This window comes from Calonectris borealis, chromosome 1 (assembly GCF_964195595.1).
Source record: "Calonectris borealis chromosome 1, bCalBor7.hap1.2, whole genome shotgun sequence".
Taxonomy (NCBI): domain Eukaryota; kingdom Metazoa; phylum Chordata; class Aves; order Procellariiformes; family Procellariidae; genus Calonectris; species Calonectris borealis.
In genome coordinates, this window is record NC_134312.1 from 138,605,636 (window position 1) to 138,631,569 (window position 25,934).

The following is a 25,934-nucleotide window of genomic DNA, read 5'->3' on the forward strand; positions in this document are numbered from 1 at the left end:
TTGTAGGGTATATGTTCTATAATGATGGCTGGCCCATGCAGACATTGCTCCAAATGCCCTGTAAGCCAGGAACGGACTGCAGGGGCTTTGCAAATCCCCACAAAGAACCGTGCACTGATTTTTCAGGCTGCAGAATCATTTCTCAAAAGAAACACAGCTGAAGCAGCAAATACTGACTCTCCCCTATCTGGCCGTTACATATGGTAGTGTCTTCCTAACCAGTTAACTGCTGTGGCTTGGGAAAGCGCTGTATATCTGTAGGAACACTGAGATTGGTTTGACCCTGACTATATGAGATAATTCTGAGGATAGCAAGGGTTGAAATCATTAACTCTGCTCAAATTGTGGTTATAATGTGCTCAAACTGAGCATATTAATTATGGTCAGAATGCAAGGAAGATTAAAGGAGGGATGCAGAGTTGACCAAATGCTGCAGCTACAGGTCAGCAATTCCTGTCTCATTCTGCCTGAGAGCTCGTAACTGCTTCAGGCTACAGTTCTCACAGTCACGTCCCAGCTCGTGGTTGCCTTCACTATGAATTCACTAGTTACTGGTTGAGATGGTGAACATGTATAGATTGATCTGTGCAAATGCAGCAGCTATTTTTCTGAAAAGTCCATCTTTTTGATATTGCATTAAGATAGCAAGCCAAAAAAAAAAAAAAGAAAAAACTCCGTGCATCATACCAGTGCCACTAACATCGTGTTTGCCATGTCCTCCGGGAGGGAGCAATACAAAATCCCGTATGCCGTGAGAGGGGCCCATCCACCACAGGTGCACCTTTCTTGTGTGGGATACGGTGTCTGTAAGACTGTACTTGGTGGGCATCCGGGCCACCACAGTGGAGAGGACTTGGAAGCAAGATCGCGTTTGAAGTAGAGGTGCAGGACAGGGGAATAATATTGCTTGTAGGAAATAAATACATGGGGAGGAAGGGCCTCCTGAAGGAGCAAAAAGGCACATGGATGGTCTTTGGTTTAGATGAAATGAGGATCCAGGCCAGGATACGTGGTGCACAGCTGTAACAGGGCAGTGCTGAATTCCTCTCAACATTTTCGCTTCCATTTCCCAGCCGTGCCATCACAAGTGATGACAGGTAGGTCTAAGGCTCAGTCCCTTGTGACCAACTACAAACTACAGGAACTATTACCACTTATTTAAATTGCTGCATGCCTGATGCCTCCTGGTTTTTCGGTATGTGCATTGGGCTGTCTTAGGGCCACAGCAATCCATGGAAGAAGCTGGAGGCCCTGGCACTCCAGCACCAGCTTCTGAAATGAGTAATTTAACTTAAACTAGGGTATTGCTGATATATAAATTTTATCAAACTTGTTCTCTGGAGCATGTCTTGAAATCTGTAGTGCTTCTTTTGGATAAACCATTGATTAATGTCTCATTTGCACAAAGCCATAGTGCCTTTCTACTTGCTTGGTTAGTACGTTAATCAGGAAGAAGCCCATATTCTTTACTACTACCTAAAAGTTAGCCTCTGACAGAGATTTAAGGGATGTTTCATCCAATTAAATGGGCATGATTGAACCTGCCATTTTCAGTCTTTGAGCTTAGCTCTGAATTAAAGTGCAACTGAAAAATATATACAAAAACTGAAATCATAAGGGCTTTGCAACACCTAGCTTTAAGGAAGTTTCATGATTATTGTAAACAGAACAACCTGGGAGGAGAAATTTTTTTCTTCTCTTTTTAGATTTCTTTTATTAAAGATTTATGATGTTGAAGTAAAAAACATTTCTCTCTGAAAATAAAACAGGCAACTGTTAAGGCAGATTCTTTGAAGTCCACTGCGTGAATTTTACTAATTCCTTACTTAATATTAGCTAAACCATAACTGAATTAAATAGCCTAAATCATTCATCAGGCTTGAGTTATCCATATAGGTGGGAAAAGGAAACATCAAAATCATGCAGAGACATTAAGTGAAACACCTCTCCAATTAATAAGATGTTCAAGAAATGTTTCCAGTATTGTAAGTCAGTTTTATTTAAAAAATAGAGTCCAAATATTGTTTTTGATAAGGTGCAACATATACAATGTTTTCTACAATTAAAAACAACAAAACCAAACAAAATAATTATAGTGTCATTCCAACACGGAATCAGTGGGTCTCCTGTAATTCTTAAACATTCTTTCCCTGCTTCATCAAAGCATAAGAATTAATATTTAGTATCACTGTGACAGCCAAAGGGTCTGGCTAATGTCATCCATGTTTCTGTACTTTAATAATAAACTTTCTGGTACAGATTGCTTCAAGTACACATCGGAAGCTGAATATAACTGTAACACAGTTCATGCAAAACAAAGGTACAATACTGAACTTGCATCATTTAAAGACTTCTGTTCTCTTGTTTAATTTGACATCTTCAAAGTCCAACTGCTTACGAGGATTGAACTGAGGTTGCATAAAGTGAGCACTATATACTAAAGCACTTACGTAACTCTCAGATTGATCAGGCTACGTGACTATCTTGAGCTCTAAAAATTCAAATAAATACTTAAGGCTGAGATCTATGCCTCTTGGATTCTATTCAGTAACTTCTGAGACATATTTGGGAATACAGATGGAAAACAGTGACTGATAATGGGCTTTAAATCATTACATCAGAACTGCATTTTTTAAGAAAATTAATAACATATTAAGGGTGTTCCCTATTCAGCCACTCAAGCTAAAAGAGCGATGAAGATTGTAGCACAGAGGAAGTTCAACAGAAAGACTTACAGCCAATTACCATCTCTGGAAGTGTCTGAAGTGCTAAGTTTTCTAATTAGCAAAGTCTTTCCAGTTTCAAAACCCTTCTTGTCATTCTAGCATCACCTCAGCCTTGATAATGCCAAGCAACTGACGTTAGCTATGGCTACGCCATGTCTGGAGAGCTCAATACCAGTCCCTGCTCTAAGGAGGTTTAATGTATTTTGAACAAGGAGTAGCAGTCTAACCACCCACATACAGTTACACATCCAAAGCTTTTTTCCTTGACCCCTTAGATATTTAAACCATTCCATCTAAAGAGGAACATGTTTGATAGAAAAGAGCTGGACCCCCATTTACCTGCCTTCTGCTTGGGGGGTAGTCCCAGGTCAAACTGCACCCGCAATAAGTGCATAAATCTCAATTCCTTCTGTTGTTTCTTACAAACCACCATGCTGGTTTTATAGCTCCTGTTCTTAAGCCCTGAGGGCTCCTCATATGCAGTCTAATAAGGCGAGGCAACAAGCTATCACAGGGCTGACTGTTGGTTTTGGTGGATCAGGCATCTGGGTATTGAGGGGAATTAGCCACGAAAGTGTATGCCTATGCATAGCCACGGACTGAGTTTAAGCTGATAACCCAAGTCAATACCCAAGTGAGTTTGTATTCATGGCCAGTTTAACTTCAGTTAGGTGACTCTGTGTCTTTTTCTCAAGAAACGATAATTTTTTCAGTGTTGATATACCATCCTAGTTCCTTTTAGCAAACATTGCCCTCAGTACTATCAATGTTCAGAGTTAGCTCTGCCGTGGACTACATGCTAATGCAGCATGGGCTGAAATTTCCTTAGCTAACAGAGAAGGCTTTAGATCTCCTTTTCCCTGACATATATGAAGCCTTGAGTTTGATTTCAAATAACAGATAAATTCACTTCTCAATTTATTTCTCTTGGCTTATGAGTGAAAGAGGTATTTTAGTGTTCAAGTGGGGAGAGTACGCACACTTGTTTCCTACGTAAACATAAAGGAATATGGAGAAACTGTTCGTCAAACATGTATGTATTAACATTAAGAGTATAAAAATGAAAAGTAGAACACAGTCCTTCAGTTTTAATTTCAGAACAAGATTGCCCTCAAAAGTCAGCCTATTGATCTTAGTCCAAATCCCTTAGATTCTAGTTTTGGGTAGGAACTGACATTCATACTAAGCCTCTTTTGGGTTTAGTTGTGGGAATGCACTGATTTTATGATGGCATCTCTGTTCAAATGAGGGAATCCAATGTTTATGAGCTTGGTTGTTGACTTGGTTGGCTTTTTATGAGTTTGGCTGATGATAGCTTCACAGAAAAACATAAGAAACAACAATATGATGTTGTATTTCCTATTTTCAGAAGGAAAGGGTTGCTCAGTTCTGTAGTTTACATATCCCTTTAATAATATCCCTTTAATAATACATTGTACTGCAGATGTTCAGTTAACGAAAAATATACACTGGAGTATTTGTGGGCTTTGGCCAGAGCTACATATATTTATGTTAGTCTGTTGCAAACACTATTGTTAAATAGGGTACTTAGGAGATTAAAATTATCCCTTTACTTCCGTTTCTTTTTCTTAAACAATTTGGGCCATACTTTGTGTGAATGCAGTGGGACAAATGCCAGAAGGAAGCAGGGTCACTGGAGATAAGAGGAGGAATTTGTGACATGTAACTTTGGGCATCTAACTTAGGGCACACCTGGCTAGTTGTCTCAGTTCAGGGACACAATAATCATGCACGTTGCCTACAAGTTAGATCAACAGTCTGGCTTTTGTCTGGAGGAAGCAACAGGCTCTTCTGGCATGAAAGGACTCCCCACACCTCTGGTCCATGAAGGCCATCTGGACACAGTGGACTTGAGCTACCTGTATGAATTTGAACAAAAATACCGTAGGTCTTAGATGCCTATACGAAGGGTCCAGACTCTTGGAGGATCTGAAGGGGATTCAGGGCATCTAAGCTAGGATGCAACATCTCTCCAATCTTTAAGCTTATAGTTATAAAGCAAACACCGGGCACTGTGGATTATGTGTTACTGAGAGTAGAATTTGGTCTTCTGTTACTGATAGCAGTAAAGTGCTAGTATATTAACACAGACAACGTTGACTCTGTGCATCTCACATAGGACCAGAAGAAGGGTTTAGGAAAATTTAGCATTTTTACCTGAGTGACTCGGAGGTCTCTACGGCGGGCTGTTAAATTTTGTGTTCTTGCTGCAAACAGATCAGTAATTAAAGCTTTGCTATCATTGTTTGCATTCTTAGTCCCTTTGATCTTATCCGGCCACAGTGTTGTGGAGATGGATTCCACAGTCCTATGACTGGCAGATGCATAAAGAGTAGATCTGCCACAGAATAAATGTCTGTGACTGTTAATTTAACTTCAGCAATCTCTTGGCAGGTGCAGTCAAATGCCAAGAAATAGCAATGACGAACTAAATGGAGAATCAGGAATCAATGCAGAGCTTCATTAGTTGGTGAAAAATGGTGATGTACACAAGGGGAGACAGGTGAGGGATTCAATCGCTTGTCACTAACATTGATGAGAGCTGGATACCAGTCTCCCTTCAATGCCTTTGAAAATTCCTCCACAGGCTTCTATGTTTTTTCCTGTTGTCACAGCAAACCACATAATACTAAATATTACAGTACCTGTATGCAAAATTGCATAGAGAAATAATAAATCCTTACAAATAAGTCACATTTCAACATTAATAAAGGGAAGCAGATTGACAGAAATGCTAAACTGTATAAAATTCAAAGGACTAAAGCAAGGAGCAGGGGACACCATGTTTTGAAGTGAGTTGAAGTGTGTTCTTGCTCCTTTAACTCCAGTCCTGATTCACTTAACTTCTACAAAAATAAATGAAGATGACAAAATTTTTCATTTTAAAATATGACGCTTTTTTCCCTCATGAAAATGGTATAATTCAGTAGCAAATAAATAGCCATGATTTCAGTAACAAAAACAACTGATATTACTCATACACACTCTCTAGTTTGGAACACAAATCTTTATATCTGTTAACAGCTCATATATAAACAGTGTCTGCTAGTCTTCACACCTGCCTCAAGAGTTACTGTGAACGTTGATTGTGCCACTGGCACTCCTGGCTCTGTCTCTAAGCACTACATCATTTTAAACCCACCAACGCTCCAGTTGGGCTGTTGGGAATCTCATTAAGGAAACACAGCTTGATGTCTGCAGCTGCTCAGAGCTTCTAAACTGCCTTCCTCATTAAGTAAGTGCCATCCTGCATCCACTCCCTCTGTCAGAGGCATATTGGGCCATTCCTCATACACGTTACATTTTCTCTTGAAGCAAAATGAAACACCAAACATAGCCTTTGTGTTAATCTAGAAGGGATTCCTTTGGGGTTACTTTCTTCTTCCTTTACCAGTCTAGTTAAACATGATAGATTCAGGGTCCTGGTTTGCCATTTGAGCCATATGTCTTAACACATCCTTTTTAGTTATGATACCCAGCAGCCTCCTAGAGGAGAAAAGGAAAGGAAAGGTCAACAATGATCTCATATATCATCCATTTTTTTCCCCTGTTCAGCTGCAGGGACATTTTGTGAGTGCTTCCATATAGCACTGTCCGTCTCATCCATTCCCCAATGATTATCTTTTATAAAAAACATTCTCACCTCGTGTATTTTTACTACCCAGGCCATGATCATTAAGTGAAATACTTCAGGTTGTTACCTCTTTTTGTTGGGAACATGACTGAGTGAGGAGCTACAACTACTGACACTTTGTTCAATAAAGTGAAGAGTTTCCTTAGGCTCAGGCTGCAGAGGACCAACAGCCCAAAACCAAGGCACCAGCGCCCTGAGCTAGGGCATAGGGTTTAGTAATACACGAACTAAGCTAAAGCACAGACTTTCTGAAACTCTCACTGTCCGACAACATAATTCCTTCAAATTTGACTGATAATTTCTCATTTATGTATACCTAAATGAATTACATCTGTCAAGAAAAATGAGGCCTATGGGATGTCTGGCCCCAAGAGTCAAAAATTTCCTAACCCTCAGTATTCAAGGGCTTTTATTTCCAGTCCTTGAAGGCCACGAGGCACTGAATTTTGAAACTGTCATTGTTACAGTTTTTCCACCTTTCATTTCTTGTAAGTGCTAGAAATCAAGATCAACATTTCCAAATCCAAGCACTTAAAATCAGGACCTAAATCTGTGTCCCGATAATGGTCCTTATTTTCTTCATGCTGAAGAGACTGCATTGATAGTAACAGCTGCAATATATTTGAATAACAAAAAGGCTTTTTGTAGAAGACTAAATTTTAGTCTTCCATATTTGAAAATGCTGGCTCTGGTTTTGCTATCCTGTTTTCAAGTTTCTTCTTACCACTAGATCCTAGGATGAGCAATGCTCCCAAAATAGCTCAAATCCCATTGGAATTATGGGATGTTATTTCTAGTGCACATGGTGCAGCCTTTTACTCTTCTAATTTCATGTTTGCCCACACTTCATCAGCTTTTTTTGTGGACTTTCCCTTTTCCTTTACAGAAAGCTGAGCAGATTAGTTTTCCTCCAGTGACATCTCTATCACAGTCTTCACAAGCATCTAATCTAGCTGGATGTCTAGAAACAGGCACATCCTTTGCAAACAATACTACTTGCCAGATCTGCCTCTGTTGAAAACTAGCGGGAGTCAGAACGGTTTATTTTGTACTTATCTTTACCTTATCTAAATGACAATACACTAAGGATTTGGGAGAACAGACTGAAACATGACACCCGGCAAGCGCCATTTTGATTCTGATTCTGACTTCTTTTGCTGCCCTGGAGAGACACTGGGCGAGCTTCCCTTATTCCTCCATTCACAAAATAGACAAAAATCAAAATATTCACTTGACTGTCTCAGAGGTGCTGATGAATTAGCTACTGTCTATACTTGGCTTTAAACAGGAACAATGGTGGGTTTGTTAATGCTGAAGAAAATCTCCACAGATTCTCTAAGCGTGCTTGACTCAGCATCTACTCACCCACTGCGAGTGACAAGACACTGCCGGAGTCCGAGTTTCCGGAAAATATCTACCACAGTCTCCATTGGCGTGTGGTCAGTGACAGTGAAAGGGCTCAGGTTGAGAATACGCCGCAGCTTCAGTGGATGGGGACTGTTGGGTGGCAGTTCTGGGGGGTCTTCAGTGAAATACACGATAGAGTTGCTCACGACCCCATCCTGACGCTGTCTTGCATTCTCTGTAGGACAGAAAGGTCAAGGTAGACAGTGAGTTGGGCTTGATAACAAAACAAAAAAAGTTATCCTCCTCTGGAAAGCAAAGGTCGTAGTAGCTTTTTGTCTTTAACATACTGAGGCCCCGGAAGTTGGGGTTACAGGGCAAACTTGAATTTCCTTGAGACATTGTTCCCTTGAAGCAAACGTAAGTGATATTTTTACAAACACATACTTTTGCTTGGTTGGGATAATGCTTTTCTGAATAAACATGCAGCTCGTTGCATTCACAAACATCACTAATCCAATTTCTGTCAAATTCAGATGATTATATGTCATTTCCTCTATTGTGAGAATCACAACAGAAAACTACTATTACATGCCCAAAGGAGAGGAGTCAACAGCCTGTGTACGGTCCTAGCTGGCTTGGAGCAGTATGTTTGTTCCCAGACTTTTTAGTGGAGTGGGGGAAATCTGGGCAGGGTGAATGGATTTATGGACACAAAGCTAGGGAAAGACAAATTCACATCGCAGGGATCTGGGAGCGGTGTGGGTGTTGTTCTAGACCTGCACACGTCTCTGGCATGGAGGGTGAACTTTGTGGGTTTGTACTTAATGCCTTAAATAGAGCTTACATATCTAGATTTTAAAAGGGCAGAAAAAAATTAGCATCCTACTTAAAGGAAAATAGTAAAGGGAAGAAAAATGTATAGCAGTAAATGAGTTTGATACATTTTTCTCAACAGTACATATTTGACCACTTTCAAAAGTTTAAAAGCTATCATTCATACTTTGATCAAACTACGAAGTGAACTTTACACTACATCTGGACTTTACATGATCAGTATAAGCCTTTTACTTTAAAGCGTGCTCCAACAAGAATTCTTAGCATTGAAGACGTTTATTTTCTTTGTAGTGTTTACCTCATTTCTACTCAACACTACAGGGCGCGACCAATATATGAGATGGATTTCCAAATGATAGACAACTTTTCTCTCCCCAGAATAAGCACATCATGTGTTTGGCTCTGAGCATTTAACTCTTTCTTCTTTTTTGCACAAATTCTTGGAAATGGCTGGAAATATTATCTTTGATTAATATAGGTTGCTTCTGTTCTTGAGAGGTACAGCAAATCAGACATACTCAAAGCGTATGTATATATTCTTGGAACTCATTGCCATCAATCAAAGTGCAGAAACCTGCTCCTATGACTTGTAATGTGTAGACAGTAATGGTTTCCAACATGTTCCAGCTGCATTTTTTTTCCTTTAACGATCATTGTCTTGTAATATTTCTGGAACTGCAGCAGTGCTGGCTCAAACCTAATATCAGTACAGTATATGATTTTCAACCTTCTCACCCCACATATTACAAGCCCTATTGCAATTTATAGGAATGATGCTAACTTTGCCTCATCTTGTTTTGATTCATACGTCTAATTTCAAGTGTGAACATGCCTGCATCGCTCTTTGATATATGATCTGTGGTAAGTGGTAACATTAATCAAACTGAAGGTAACTCCCACCCTTTGATAAAAACCCTTGACAGCTAGGTATTTCCTTCCTGAAGCTGCACCCAAAGCAATAGGCCCAAGCATTTCTGTTACCACATTGCTGTTCCCAAGGCGGCAATGACCCTGCACAACAGTGATTAGCAAAGCTATGACTTCACTCTTCAAAGTCAAACATCTCTCTTGAGAAATTTGAATGATGTAGTACTACTGAGCAAATTCAGTGGCATCAGAAAAATGGTGGACTTTGTATGCAGTCTCGCTGGATGGGGGAGTTAGAGTAAAGGTAAAATAGAAGGAACAGACCATTTTTGCAGTCAGTGGGTAAGAAAAACAGATATAGCTTAACAGAAAGAGCAAAGCAAATGGATGACGATGTCTGGTTTTACAGAGTAAAAGGCTCTTGCCATAGCTAGAGTGGTTCTCTCAAATGCGAAACGGCCTCTCATATTCAGGAGTTCACAGTTCACAGCCTATATTAACTATGTTGTGCTCCCAGCTCCACACTGGGAAAAGTACATTATACAGGCCACCTGGCTTGTGTCCAGGACTCTGCCTTTTGTATGATGCCGCTGAAGCTGGCCAAATTTAAGAAGAGCTTTACAGGGTCAAATACTCTCCTCCGGAAGACTGTAAAGTAGGTGCCATCTAAAATGCAGACACCTATACCCAGAGGGCGACTCTGCCCACCTGACCTGCCTACCTGCTCAACGAGGACCAGTGGAAGGACGCAATCCTCCTGAAGGTGCTTCTGAGCAATTGGAAGTGGCATCGTCATTCACTTTACAGGGACTGGATGCATTTCTAGAGCGTGTTTAGTGCTCCACTTAGTAAGAAAGAAATTATGTAGGGGTAAATCACGAGGCAGAGAGCTGTGTGTGAATACGTGTTTGACGTGGGGCTCAACAGCTATTGCCTTCATCCAAGAAGTCAGTTGTGTGAGGGAATCGGAGTACTTCTCCTGAGTATTCCCTGGGCTACCAGACTGCTGATGCACAATTTATTGGGCCAGAGAAAGGAGCTGAAGCTTCTTGGTTGAAAGCTTATGTGTCTACATAATGCAACGCGTCGTCATACAGAGGCACCAAAGCTAGTTCAAACTGAGGAGGCATTCTGCAGGGCACAATGCAGTCAAAGGAGAGATACTGGTGTGGGCCTGAGTCTGCTCTTCAGAAGACCTCATGCCCTGGCTACAGTGCTGCACAGGTGGGGCTTATACTGGTCCCAGGCATAACTCCAGTATCTCTGGATGCTGTCAGGATGAGGAGGAGATAAGAACCTGAACAAGAGAATAAAAGATGCTTCACCACATGTGATGTTTACTTTTTGGCAAGTAATGTTATAGTTTAAGGAAACTTAGTGTATGGCTCCATGAACAGAATTATGAAGCAAGCTGAGGTGAAGGTTTGCAACACATTAGCTACTCTGTGATAACAATGAGCAGTGACTTCTGCAATAAATGCAAAGCAACTTTGGCCTTCAGTGAAAGAGGATTAGCTATCAAAAAGTTGCTAGCATGGTACAAAACCAGTGTTTTGCCCTGCCCTGTACTGGAACCATATACACTGTCTTTTGGAAAAGTGAAAGCAAATACAGATTTTAAGTTACAAAGAGACAAACCATACTGGAAATATTAACCGTTTATCATAGAGTCAGCACAGAATGACACCAGGAGCTGCCATACTCAACCTAAGAGAAAAAGGGTCACCAAAGGTCCCTGACAGCTGAGGATTTTAGGAAAACTTCTCTATGCAGAGAGGTTTTTGATTTTAAATCTCAGTTCTGCCTCAGATCTTAATTAGAGCTCATCAGGAAACAGTACCTTTTCCTCTGGAAAATGTGGATGTCAAAGAAACAGTTTTCGAACAGGAAAGCATTTTGATCTAAAATGTTCGCTGAGTTTATTTTTAACTGATTTATTTGTTATCAGTGCATAGCTGGACATTTTCACACATCTCCTAGCGAGCCCATTCAGCCATGTTGCCATTTATGACCTGAATCAAAAGACTCAGCTCCTCAAACTTCTCTGACTCGCTTCAGATAGTGTCTGATTTTTCTGCTTTTAAAGTGAGGGCTCTGCATCTTCACTCCATGCAATTTTCCCACTGACATACCTCCCTGCAAAGGAGACACAAAAAGCTACAAAGTTAGGATGGCAGCAAGCGTTACAGCCATGACATGGCACAGACAGTGTAAAAGCCAGGCACAGGGTAGGTTAAATACATCTATTTAAGGTTTTTTACTTCTCACAGGGGAATGCAGAAGACGTTTGAAAATCATTGGCAAAAGCAGGATAAAATACAAACTATTTTATAAATGGTATCAGCTCTCAGCATTTGCACATTTGGTGAAACTTCAGACATATATTTACTTTGCTAGCTTGGCCATACAAGGCATCTTTTGTTACTACCAAAGGAAGATTAGCCCTCTGAGAAAATCAGTTGTTTGAAAGGGGTTTGCAGCTAGCAGCCTTGGACTTCATCCTGGTGTCTTTAAAATCCTCTTATACTGAGACTGGTATATAAAGGATTATAACTTCATGGAGACTTTTTTTTGCTTGTTTTTGGAGGAGGGAGGAAGGAGCAACCAGTGATAGTAGGCTTTTAATGAAAAAGTTAGATTCCCACACTCCTTGGATGTTAAATGACAATTGTACAATTAGAGGAGCTGTAGAACTGGCAGTAAGGCCTGTTCTGCTTTCCTGTGTTTTGAGAAATCAGTGACATACATAACTAAATGCAAAATGAATTCAGTTCATAAACTATTTTCTCTAACTGAAATGACAACTTATATCACAGAAGGGAAAAAATGAGAAAAGAATTTCTTACTGAAGAGAATTCCGCACTACATTTTAAGGGGAGAAAACTGGGCTCTGTCATTTCTTTTCTTCTTCTGCATGTAGTATTGATGCAGCATTGGTGACTTTCTGCTATGGGATGAGAAGAAGGGAATCAAGTAACAGCTGAGTGTCCTTAAAAAAATGAATATAAATTTTAGGTCTAATCACTTAGATGGAGTCTTTTTACATCCAGGAGACGAAAATAAATATGCATCAAAAAACACGTGCTTTAAAGAGCACTGTTATTTCAAATTTTATTTTAGTTTTGTGAGAAGTGAGCAGGAAAGTGGCCCTGTAAAATAGCCCTGATTTTCCATTTATGGATTTGCTTTTTTGAAGAATATAGGAGTTTCCGTCTGAGATAGCAGCTATTTAAAGGTACCTGAAGCTGAGGGATGAAACAGGCCCATGCAGACAGGAATAATTCCATGTCAAGGAGATTTGGATATGCCAGACATTCCACTCCCCTGCAAAGTATAAGGCAACCATGCCCAGCCAGCAGCCTGCCTGCCTGCCCAGCTGGCCCTCAGCACCACAGGACTGCCAGAATTGGGAGCGGACCGTGGGGTTGATTTGCCACACTCGCAGACCTCTGCAGCTCTGGATGCCCTGGGTACGGGGAAGGTGGGAACACTTGCTTTCACCCAATCGGCCTGTCTGTTCAATCCCCACCTAGCCATCAGGCCAACCAGGAAAGGACCTGATGGGTCAAAACCTGTAATGACCCGGATCGGGTTCTCAGGCAACCAGGCAGCTATCCACTGGATGCTTGACAAAACTCAGCCATCTTTCCCGAACAACATCCTCCACTGAAAAGCTTTCCACCCCTAGCGCAAAAGGCCTGCGTGTGAGAAAAACTGAGATAGTGCAACAGAGAGAAGCACAGGGACTTGCACTTCATCACAGGGTGACAAAGGTTCACAACTGCCCCAGCTGCTACCGGCGGCCCATGGATACTACAGGAGGCTCAGCACTGCAGTGGCTTTTCACCTGGTTCTGACAAAACTTCTGGCCCTATGAGTCAGGTTTCTCTCTGTTGTCTCTAGCAGAACTGTACTGTACTCTTGTGAGTGATGACAAAATTAAGCTGACAAAATTAAGCCCACAAAATTCAAGCCCACGGAAGTCTACCAGGTGGTATGCTACAATAGAAAAGCTTCCAGCGATGGGTCCTAGGAACTAGTAAAAGCCTGACTTGGGGAAAAAGCTAGGTTTGGTTCTTATTTATCCATTCTTCAAGGCGAATAACACTGGTAACATCCTACCCTACCAAAATTCCTGTCAAAATCAAATTTAGGTACACTGATACTCTACTCACTTATTGCAAGAATCAGCTCTCGTCTCTGTGCAAATCCAATAAGTCTCTCCGAGTCTTTTGAAACCACTACTGGAAAGCCATTGTAGTCAGTCTCCTTGATTAGTGTCTCAACATCCTCCACCGTCATGCTGTCCTGCGTCAGAACAGAAAGAGGAGCTTCACCACGCCTCGGTCTCATGACGTCAGTTGCCAGGGTTCGGTGGGTGAATTCATCCTTCACATCCAGAAAGGGGTAGCCGTTCAGATGAATGTGAGCTTCATAGATCCCTTCTTTCCCAAAGGCGTCTGCCACCCACTTGCTCGTGACAGCTGCAGCCATAAGAGGTACGATGTACTCCAGGCCTCCAGTTAGCTCAAACATAATCACCACCAGAGAAACGGTCATGCGGGTAACACCACCTGCCAACAAGGAAAGCAGTCAAGTTTCCCTCAGTGCTCTTGAGGTATACATACTAAGCAACTCATTTATATTTTTGAGTCTTACGCTCAAAAAGGCATGAGATTATTCATGCTGAGTACTTTGCCCTTATACTTTGTGAAGTATTTTTGGGCTTATTTCACTGAAGAAAGAGATTTTTCATCTACTGCAATTTTCATCAAAAAGATTGAGTGAACTCGCTCAAGCCAAAGATGCTAACATTGAAAAGCAAATAATGAATGGTAAAAGACTGAGCTATCAAACCAGAAAGCATGCCAAAAAATCAGCTATATTGGATACCTGAGAAACTGAAACTGAATCCTGCCATGAGCCCTCTAAAAATGACTCCAAGAATCAACTAAGTCCCACGGCTGGGGCAGGTAGGGCGTTGAGAGCTGGCCTTCACATTGGTTTACCTATTGTATTCACGCTGAAGAGAAAGCTAAGCATTATCCTTGGGCACGACGTGGTTACAAAATCCTACCTAAGGATAGTTTAGGGCCACTGCAAGAGCTATGTTACAGCTTAAACCCTAGCTTTTGATATCAGTATAACATACAATTTGAACTGTATACAGCTTGGTCTGAGGCCATCTAGGCATGCAGCCATAGATGGGGTTGTAGCTGTATTTTCCAATCTAGTCTTTCTGTCTTAATTTTATAAGCAAGCTCCTTACTCCTTCAGTTTACATTAAAGGATAAAAATAATCACATAACTGCAGACAAGTGTGTATGTATTACTGAATTATTAGGTAACATTTCTTTGCCTCTGTTCTAAAGGTAAAGGTAATAAATCTGCTATTTTTAGGCCTCAAAATACAGCACCATTTTAGATGAGAGAAATCAGAAACAGGTCGTTAAAAGATGCTTTTAATCTAGCATCATACAGGAAAATTAAACTGTTGATTATTTAACACAATGATCCGGATACGACTTTCCTCTGAGGAATGCCTTAAACTTCTGACTCTGAAAAGCTGAGAGCAGATACCAGAGTAAGGATCATTTAATACTTACTCTGTATCTCTTACTCTAAGTGAGACAGGTCTTGGGCTTAACAGCAAGCAGTGAGCGTTCTGCTGTATGTCTCACCATACTATTAAAATCACTGCACCTTGATTTGGACCTTTTAAAAAAGGTCAGAGTTGATCTGACTAGCAGATCAACTGGAATATCAGAGCAAAATTTTTGTGTATCATTTCTTTTATGAACATTAAGATCATTTATGGACAAGAGAAAGCGCTTCACTCTTTTTGACAGTAAGATTCATCCTAACTATTTTAATGTGTCTACACTGCTGTAGGTGTTCACATCCAAAGGGGTGATCCAGATTGCCTTTATAATCTCTGGACCAAAACCAGGCACTTTTGAGGCCAAATTCCTCTGTTCATTTGCCTGGTTTTAGATGTCTATTGCCAGATAAGACTGATCTTTCCAGTATCACATTTTTCTGGTTTGACTGTGAAGGGTATCAACATAGCAAGTTCAGATGTTGATGTCTACATTACAGACATTAAATTTAGACAAGCAAATCCCAGCCTTCCTTCCTCTATAACTGATTGCACAAATGATCCTACTTTTCTAACATGAGACTCCAAAACTGAAACTTTTCCAGCTCTTCCCTGAGTATAGCTTTCATTTCAAATCTACCCAATTACATTAATCATGTGTTATGCCTCCCCACTATTATTTCATCATCTAACGTCGGTATCAACAACAACAACAAAAGGAGCTAGAACATACAAGTACAGAAGGGGAAAGATGATCAGGCAAAAACATGTTCAGATGGTATTCTTGTAACATTCCTGTTGCATCTATGACTAGAAATTTGGTATGTGAGGTATTATTCAATGATCTTGCTTTGATTGATAGTTAACAGATCATTCCTGTTATATCCAATAAATCCTATTGATTGAATGTAATCAGATATTAGCCTATGGTCAAAACAAAAACTAAGACAGCCCAGTTGACCATAGTGTGACACACAGCCAAAATAAGACCCAGAATTTTTACCTCTGTGTAGCTTAAAATATGGCCAGAACTGAGAAGTTTGTTCCCTGCACTGATAGAGAGCACAGTCTAAAGGAAGTAGTGTTAGTCCAGCTACAGTGGATTTCCTTACACCAAAAGGGGAAAAAAAAACAAGCAAAAAGCACTCGTTCTTGGAAACCCGTAGCCTAACTTCAATTTTTTCTTTCCTTCTATGTGCTTTTTGGCAGATTACAAGGAGTAGGCATTGGTGACTGCAAGCCTTTCTTTTGTTGACTGCCTGGCAGATCACTGGAGAGACCATTTGAGGGAGCTGCCCATACTTTAGCCCATCACATCTATTACGTCCAGAAATGCCAGCACAGCACCTAACACAAACACAAAACTCTCATAAACAATTTGTAGGTCCTCAAACATCAGTGCTATGCACGCACGAAGCAATGATCAGCAGGTACTGTACCCAAGCAAGCTGCCGCTCCCACCATAGCATAAAGTCCTGGCGTGACGCAGTCTGCCCCAGGTCTGCACCAGTTCCTGAAGATGATCCAGTCATGATGGTGATATGCCAGCTGCTCCACTCCGATCCCAACCATCCTGCCAGCCATGGCTCCAACAGCCATGCTGGGAATGAAAAGACCTGAAGGGATCTTGAATAAAATACAGACACATGAGCACCTTGACAAAAATTACTAGTAATGAACTTATTGATCAAACAATTTATTATTAGTGGTAAGAGAACTCAGTTTCCTTATTAAATGCCATAGCCACAGATGTTCTCTGTGGTTCCCTGAGGTTTCTGCAGTGACTGAGTTTGTGTGGCTACATGTGTATTAGTAGCTTTATAAAATTTTAATGCATTTTTTAAAGTAATTTTGAATCCTACCTGCTGCATCATACTGAAATTGATAGATAAATGGTGTTTCTCAATAATAGTCTACTTTTAAAGTCAAGGTGCTCCTGGTTTTGCCTTTACTGCTTTCTCAGCAGGAAGTCAGGAGCTGCTGATGGTTCTGTCATGGGCTTGAGAATAAGCTTAACTGAAAATAACATCTTGATTTCAACTTCTATCACACAGAGTACTTTACAGTTTTATTACTACTCATTCAGGCTAAATCAGACCAGATTTTAAATTAAATGTCAAATGCAGAATAAAAATTTAGAGAAAGGAGGCTTACTTCTCAGAGGCAGCTATTTCTTCATCTCAGCTTGCTATATATTTTCCACAAAGTTCTGTGAATCATTACCTTCTTGTCTGCTACACAGACAAGTCACAAATCATTAAAAAACAGTATTGAAATGGAAAAAAAAAAAAAGAAAATGAAAATTCACTTTGCCTTGGCTAAGTGCATTTCCTCTTAGATGTCAAGTGTAACTGTCAAGTTGGAGACAAATTTCCTGGTGGAGAAGACAACTCAGATCTGTTGCAAGGGCTTGCATGGAGTTTTTGTTGGTTTTAGAGAGGAAAGGTTGATATATCTTTTTAATTCTGAAAATATACCTTGAGCTTCCCAGACAACTGAACTAACAACCTCAGCATAGTCCAGGGACGTTAGGGCTGATTACAGCAGAAGCTGTATCTTCCCCACCATATAGTGTTAATTCTGTTGATACAGTTGGATTGGACTTTCTAAACTATTTTGTCTGTTCTTTTCCAGAATAGTTGAAACTGTCAATTGCTTCTAGCAAATTTTAAATATATAGAATAAATAAAGAACCCCATATCAAACAAAGAATCAAACTCAGAAGTTTGTAAACAAATGAACGAGCATAAAAACAACTGGCTGCCAGCCCCAGCACAAATCACTTTCTGCAGTGAAGGGCATCTCATTTCAAATCCGCCTCCAGAAATATTACACCTGTGCTCTTAAACTCCCACTCATTCTCCCTGCTCAGGAAATCAGCAGGACTCGGTCACTGGTCCTAAGTGACCTTCTACCATTCAGTAGTTCTTGTCATCAGGGACGTCCCAAATGGAGAAAACACGAAAGAAAAGCAAAACTCCAATAACTTCCTACTATTTTGGGGGTAACAGGCCTTCTAAAAGATGGATCCTCAGGTCCAGCTCAGTTTTTAAGAGAAAGATGAGATGCTTTAGCTTTGAGTGTGGCATAACATATAGTGTATAACTCAGAAAAACTTTCCATCATCTGCTGCAATCAGATCCAGAACTAAATGCTCAGATAATGGGAGCTGTAGACAGACAGATATGTGTTTTATATGGACTCTAGCAATCAGATATATAAAACTCACCACAAACAGCTTTGTATATGTTGAAAGTTTGGATAAATTGTTCTTGGGCCTTTCATCACCCATTTATGGGGAGGAGGAGGAATGGAAGGAAAAAGTTGCAAATCCAGAATAATCAAATGATATATCTGTCAGTCCTCCCACTCATTCCCTCTTTTTTCCAAGCTACAGTGCTTAAAAAGATTCAAAACCAGAAATTTTCAGCTACTTTTATATTTTTTGTGAGGTTTTAAATGTGTAAATCAGTAAATTGAAAGCTATTACTTCCCTGAGCATAGCTACCTTGAGGCACACTAAGACATTAATCCAACAAGACAACAATGTAAAGAGTCCGTATCCCTGCGAGAGCTGAAAGACAGCTGCAGTGGGAATCATCTTGAATTTGCTTACTGGCAAGAATTTAAATTCACACCCAGATTTCTTTTTCACTTCATAAAACTGCAGATGACTAGAAGGTGGAGAAGCAGGGCTCATCCCTTTGCTGCGAGAGGGGCCCGCCGAGCAAGGTGCTGGCGGGCGGGTGACCCAGCAGGCGTGTCAGCTACACCTGTGTGGCTGGGTGTGAGTCAGAGGCTCACAAGCCCTGCCAGATAGACCACAGCTGCTGATGGCAACCCATCCGTGCTGTGTGCTCGCGACAGCTTCTGCGCCTGTCCCCGATTTACCTTCATGCCGAAAGTGAATATCGTGATGACAATTTTAAACACCAAAGCCAAGGCGAGCTGCCACATGGCGGTGTAGACTCCGGGGCCGGCAGGTCTGTCGGGAATGTCATCTACTGGCCGGGTCATGTTTGGGTCATTGATATAGTCGCAGAGCTGCGAGGACTCCAGGGCACCGCAGTCATTGAAGAGCTCCGAGATCAGCTCACTGGTGCTCCTCCGGGTGTAGGGGTTGGGGTAGGCGATGATGGCGGTGATAGCCGTTATCACTATGACCTCCAGGACTGGGTATTTCCCGAGTCTGGTGGTTTTTCGCCTCCTGCACCAGGCGATGTTGCATCGGATAAAGAGGGTCCCCCAGAGGCCACCGAAGACGCCGAGCAGGATGAAGGGGAAGAGCTCGGCCATGTACCAGGGGGTGTGGTACTCCACATAGAACAGGACCAGCCGGCTGTTTCCAAAAGGATTGATGGACCTCAGTGTGAAGGCAGCCACGAGAGCAGCAAAAAATGACCTCCAGAGGGTTTTTAGAGGAAAGTAGTAGCTGACCTAAAACCAAGCAGAGACCGTAAACACTTCACTGAGTGTGACAGAGGGTGTTTGCTTTAATTATTCACTGCAGCACTGGCAAGTAAGCCATCGCTGTGTGTTTCATCTGTGACTCTACGTCTGGCTTCACTGGGAACACCAGTCCTTACCACAGCCAGAACGTGTTCACAAAGGCATCAGAAAAGGCATTTTCAGTTTTCAGATAGGGAGCAGCAACCAGTGAAAAATCGGATAAATCTAAATCCAAAGTTGCTGGCTAGAGACGATAAGACGGGTGCTAGGCAGCTCGGCTCATGCAGCAGCAAGCTGAAAGCTGGAGAAAGCTCAGCACAGTGATACATTTCCAGATTAAATAATTTTGTTTGTTTCCAGAAAGCCAGTGCTCTTCTTTTACTCAAATTATGCTAAAATACCTGGCTATTTCTTATTACTAGAAACCAATGATTATTTTTGCTTTAGAAGAAAAACAAACATATAACTATTGGGAAATTAAAGAGGAATATTAGAAAAAGGCATCAAGTGAAAGTATATTTATTGAAGCGAGTGAACTGCCAGGTCTCACCTCTTCCAGGCTAAAAAGCACGCCTCCAATCGGAGCCCCAAAGGCAACAGAAACTCCTGCGGCGGCTGCAGCCGAGAGAACCTGCAAAGCAAATATTTACGTACAAGGCATGAGTCCTTTGAAACACCGAGTATCTGGACAGGGAAATTCGAGATGATTTGAGCCAACCTCACCTCTCTCCTCTTTCCTTCGTTCTTGCTGTACTTTGAGAAAAGGCTGCTGAAGAAGTTTCCGCAGCAACAGGCCACGTGGACTAACGGCCCCTCTTTCCCAAGGCTGAGGCCTGAAGATACCACCAGAACCAAGGTGACTGTTTTGATTAAAAGTGTCCACTTTCCCAGGTAGCCCCTAATAATGAACCCACTCAAGATGGTTTTTATCTGGAAAGCAGGAAGAACATGTTGAAGAGCTGAAGAAATCTTTTCTACTGTGAACTTGCAAATGGAGTTAAAACCCCAGTGGAGTTAAAAAAAAAAATCACAGACTGCTTGAAAAGAGTCAGTGATGGAGAGAAAGAAACCGTAGGTAGGACAACTTTCCCAGTGATAGCTGAGCAGGGGTTAAGCAGACCACGCTTTTACTGTTCTTATGGGTGGTCCCCTGCATCGGTAAGGAGTCTTACAGAGATCAATAGAAATACGAAACTGTTACATATCTCCTTGGCTTACAGGATCAGAGTTAAACTAGACCCAACTTTAACAAAGCAGAAGAAAGCAAATAAACAACCACAGACTTTTCCAGTTAAAACAAGAAAAAAAAGTTCAAAATATTTGGAATGGCCATGCCATAAAAGCATTAAAGTATTATGAAATGAGAAAGTCCAAGAGATCTTATTTTTACACATTTCCTCTTAATTTTGCATGTGAGTGGCTAGAATAGAGCACAATGCACGTGCATGACACACAGGCTGCAGGGTGTGATTTGGGTTTAGACTCCAGCCCTGGAAACGGACTGGAGCTGAGCATCACCTCACATATGAGATTTACAACAAATATGTGAAAACACACACACGTGACTATTTTGAAACATGGGAATGATTTAAATATTTCAAATTATTTGTGGTGGGTTTTTTCCCTGAGTGACTATGAAGCATTTGGATCCTTCTCCTCGAGATGAAGAAAAAAAGTATGCCAAGATTTCTAAAATTTGGGCTGTTGATTCTGTCTGTCAGATTACTAAGTGTCCTGCGGTTCTATAGCGCTTTTAACAAAAGACTGCCCTGATTTCAAAAATTTTGCATAGCTACGCTGCTTGAATTACAGGGTTCCTTATTTTAGCAGCTTAAATAGGGACTGAGGCTCAATATGTAAAATATTGAAAACCAAGTAGAGATTTTGGCTGCCATAATGCTGTCATGCCAGCATGACATGGTGTACAAGGACACAATTTGCAGAGGATGGACAGCCAGACACTTTTCAGGCATCCCAAATGGTGGGCATCTCACATCTTCAGTAGCTTAGGAAACCTTAGCTTTGTAGTCCTCCCTATTTATTTTATTTTCATTTTATTTAAAGCCTAGTCTAGCAAATGACTCTTTTTGTAACTGGCCCAAGTAATTTCATCCAAGGAAAATTCTATACAATCTTCTAGTGAGTATGTGCCTCAGCCACAAAAAGTTGGAGTCCATAAAGTGATGACTGGGAGTTGTCGATTTTTAATTCAAGCTCTGGCAAGGAAGAAGTATGTGTATTAAATGTCACAGTGACATTTGAACATTTTCTACTATGAAAAATATAGATGGGTACCATGAAGTCATGTTAGACAAAGGAATGAAGGCAGATGAGATGGGAAGACAATCTTCTTGTTCCTATGTTATCTCATAGTACAGTTCTGGAATGGGAAAAGGCAGCAAATTATCTTTTCTTTGTTTGGTTTGGTTTTTGGATATTCATCCACAAAGAGAAACTCACCTCTGGGATTCCAGAGCCACAAGCATAGGGAGCAAACACTCTGACCAGGGAGACTGCCAGGAAAGCAAAACATAGAGCCCACATAATGTATAGAAAATAGTTTAGAATGTAAGCACTTGCACCCTAGAAAAATAACAGTAACAAACATTGTTAGACAAATGCAGGTTGGTAAATCTCGCGCTTCTATTAGGGATCATGATGGCATGGAGCCTGGTCTTTTCATTTACATGCTAGCTACTGCATTTCCTCAGGAAGGACAAATGCCTTTATATACTCCAACAATTTTATTATTCATGGAAAGAAGCAGCATACTAACATGTACCTAACCCAGTCCATACAGTCTGTTTGCAAGGGACCCAAACACCTTAAACAGAGCATCTTTCAAGCACTAAAAAATTAAGCCAACCACAAAAAGTTCCAAAACGTCAAACAAATCTGTCATAAGGGCAAAAGTAATTGGTGATAAAAAAGCACCTAATGAAGGAATCTGCTGTTTCATCCCATGGCGGGTGACAGGGGATGAGAACCTGATACATCTTTTTCTGAGGGCTGGTATTCAAAGGTCAGCTCTCCATGCAGATGCTGATCTTTTCAAATGACATCCCTGTGTATATCAGTAGCCAGTTCAGTTCACAAACGGGAAGGGTAAAACCATAAATAAATTCTTTCCTTCTATATGATGCTATCTATGATAGGGTTGAAAATCATTTGAAAACACAATAGCTTGGCAGATCCCACTCAGACACATCTCAATCATTTTTGCCCTGATATTTTAAAAGCATTCCAGTCAATAATAAAACCTATCTTCAAACTGAATAGCTTTACTTTACTGACAGAATGGAAATGCTAATGATTATTAGCAACGGTTGACTGTGCAGAGCCATAGTGAAAACATAGTCAGTAGTGACCTTCAAGCTTTCTACCTGTCTCCAATGGTCAAGTCAAAACTGTTGTTAAAATCTGCCCCTCCCTCTTCACAAGCATAATTTTTCAGACTAATTTCAAAAACCCCACCTACGCAGACAAAAGAGAATCTAGTCAGAGGCATCGAATTGATACAAGGAGCTTAAGCCTTCAAACAATCTCCTTGAGCAACATTGACACTACAGAATAAAAAACAAGATGAACCTCAGTGCATGAACTGGTATGAATCCTTCACCTCTAAGTGAACTCTTCCTACCGGATGCAATCCCAGCTGCTCAAGAACATCGGGGCCCCTGTCTTTGCTCTGCAGGACAGCAGCCTGGATATCAACATTATGATAAATCAAGTAGGAACACAGGCATTAATCAGTTGTATCGTGTTTTCAGTTAACAGAGCTGGCCAGGCCCAGTTCCCAGTCATAAAAAAACCTAGAGCTGAGAAGTCTCCCTGTTTGCAAACCTGCAAGGAATCAACCTTTAACACTATGAATGCTTGCTAGCCTCATTTTCCAGGTCTCTGTCCAATTGAAAAGACTGTAAGGGAACCACTGCCCTTATCCTTATAGATATATTTGGAAGAAGGGCAATTTGTTAAGGTCCTCTTGTGCTTGCTGAAGTTCGCAGGTGGCTTTGCTGTTAACAGCAGAAGAGCAATACGATGCCATCCCCCAATGCCCTGAGACTAAGCAGTCATGGATCCCACACTTACAGTGATTGACATCCGTCTGTAGTAACCATGGATCTTTGTTGCTACAGCTGAAGACAGTCTGATTTCCTCATGAATGTCTTCTCCTAGTGCTTTCAATTACAAACAGCTATGGCAATATTTACTCTTCCTCTAGAGAAAACTCTGGATATGTTGCCCCAGGGCAAAATTCTCCTGTCAGGGTGAACCTGGAGAAACTCCAAAGAAGACCAATGCCATTACAGCAATTTGGCCCTACAATGTTGAGTGAAAGCTGCAGTTGAACTTCTAAATTCACTGGAGTCAAATTAACTTTGTTTCTTTTTACTTCCTCTTTCACATCTCAGAAGTCACATGAAAACTATGTCAGCTCGTTACTGCAATCACACATACACCAGCACTGTGGCAGGACCCCAGAAGAGTCTGTATGGCCAGTTCAGTCTTATCCCTTGGGACAACTCTCATTGTTACATTTTCCAGATATCTGGCATTCTGCAGGTCCAACTGCAGGAGTCTCTAATGATTAATAATAGGAAAACCTTTGGGAAGTGAAGTAGTAGTAACTCAGTATAGCAAATGGCTCATTTCTCATTCATTACATGCCATTACTAAGGCCCTGAATCAGTAAAAGTCTTAAGCACGTACACTGGAATCAGAGACCAAAAACGCTCATCAGCAGAGACGATTCTGCTAAGACCTTTTCCACTAGTGGCTCGTAGGACTCACCCTGGCAGCAACAGTAATGAAGCATGCAGGGGAACTGAGCAAAACTTTGTATTTTAGTTTGCAAGACCTAGCAGTACTTCAGATCTGGTGTTAGTCCAATTCAGGTACAAATGGAGCACAACTGAAAACAACCCTCACAAACTCAGAATACTGAATTAAAACACATCCCTCAGCACGCCATCTGTGGCTGACCAATGCTCGTTTTCTCCAGAGGCCGAGAGCTCTACTCTGACTTGACTTGGGATCTCACGGCTTGCAGACTCCCTCCAGTGGGCATTACAAATTGGCAAGTGGGTTCCAGGTATAGAGGGGCTTCCTTGTCTTGCTGGTGTCAGCCTCATAACAGGAGATCCAGAAGCCCTGGGATGGGAATCCATTCCATTGCTGGATCCAGTGTCATGAGCCATGGAAGACACGGGGCCCTTTCCTCTGCTTTGGATAGATGTGAGGCACCAGAAATGGGGTCCTCAGCTCCAGTGAAGTTGAGGTTAGGACCAACCTGGATCTGCAGAATAGGGAAGCTCCAGGTCACCAGATACTGGCTAGAGATCTAGCTGAAGGGGATGGCATCTGATATGCTTTAACACACCCACTCCTCCAGTGATTTTGAAAATCTCTTGCATCAAAAAACTCTTCACCTGCTCTTTGGAAGCAGTTCAGGACCAGAGGGATGAAGGTTATCATTGGCCTACAAAACAGCGATTAGGGAAGAAAACATAGCCTGGTATGTTTCAGATGTGCTATTATGTTTTCCATAATAATTTATATCAAGACTTTGCTTTGGACTCATTTTATAGGACGACTAGAATGAAAACATTTTTCAAGAGATGCCATAGGAAATGTCACAATTGTCAGTGAGAACATATGTACAGGGTTTATCACAGCCATAAATTGGCAAAACCACAAAGAAGAACTGATCTAAATCTTAGTCCTCAAAATGTCAACTTTAGTTGTCTATGATGAGAAAGAGTCAGAGTCATGCATAACAAAGACGACACATCTGACCAGAGTACCTTTAGGGAAACTGTTCCAAGTACTTTCTGTCTAAAACGTGCTCCAAATTAGTCCTTCTGTGCACTATGCATTTTATAGGGCTGTTACCCAAATATCAGGCACAAAATGAAGCAACATACAAAAAAAAAAAAAGGCAAGATTATCCTGAAATTCGGTGTATGTTGATCCCTCCTAGAGCCCTCTACAGCTACAGGAATCATGCAAAACTTGCCCATATCATAAGCCTTTTGCAGCAAAACAGAATTTTTATTTCCACATTCACATTTCTGTTGGGCTTTGTCTGGGATTTCAATGTAACTGTAATAGACAGCTGTATTATTAATATTTACAGCATCCATCGGGCCGTGGCAGCCAGAAACCCACAGATCTTAGAGGCCCATTTGTTTTGAGAAAGAGTCTAAAACTAAGCCAAGATTAACCTTTTTTTTCCTCTGTGACAGCATGCTAGGGGGTGAGAAACCCAATTTGAATACAAAGTGAGTAAAGTTTCACAGTGCCCACCTAGCTGATACCTTTCTTATCGGCCCCAGCATACAACAGTCATGACTGCTGATTTCAAGTGGCAGGTGAAAGCAATAAATTTTCTCAAGGATATGCTCTGTTCATATATCCCAGCCTTTCAGAGTAACAGCATGTCAAACACATGCGC

The 25,934-nt window shown here is 41.2% G+C and overlaps 1 protein-coding gene across 1 annotated transcript in view; it reads right to left on the reverse strand.

Annotated features, from left to right (window-relative positions):
• Nucleotides 1–1,977: 1,977 nt before the first annotated feature.
• Nucleotides 1,978–25,934, reverse strand: part of CLCN4 (chloride voltage-gated channel 4) — a 31,955-nt gene continuing 7,998 nt past the window's right edge. The window contains exons 4-11 of the mRNA XM_075176377.1: nt 21,938–22,060; nt 20,201–20,407; nt 20,028–20,108; nt 18,920–19,465; nt 16,468–16,654; nt 13,605–14,003; nt 7,747–7,963; nt 1,978–6,233 (exon numbers count right to left, since the gene is read on the reverse strand). Coding sequence (XP_075032478.1) covers nt 6,143–6,233; nt 7,747–7,963; nt 13,605–14,003; nt 16,468–16,654; nt 18,920–19,465; nt 20,028–20,108; nt 20,201–20,407; nt 21,938–22,060 — 1,851 coding nt within the window. The 3' untranslated portion in view covers nt 1,978–6,142. The remainder of the gene's footprint in view (nt 6,234–7,746; nt 7,964–13,604; nt 14,004–16,467; nt 16,655–18,919; nt 19,466–20,027; nt 20,109–20,200; nt 20,408–21,937; nt 22,061–25,934) is intronic.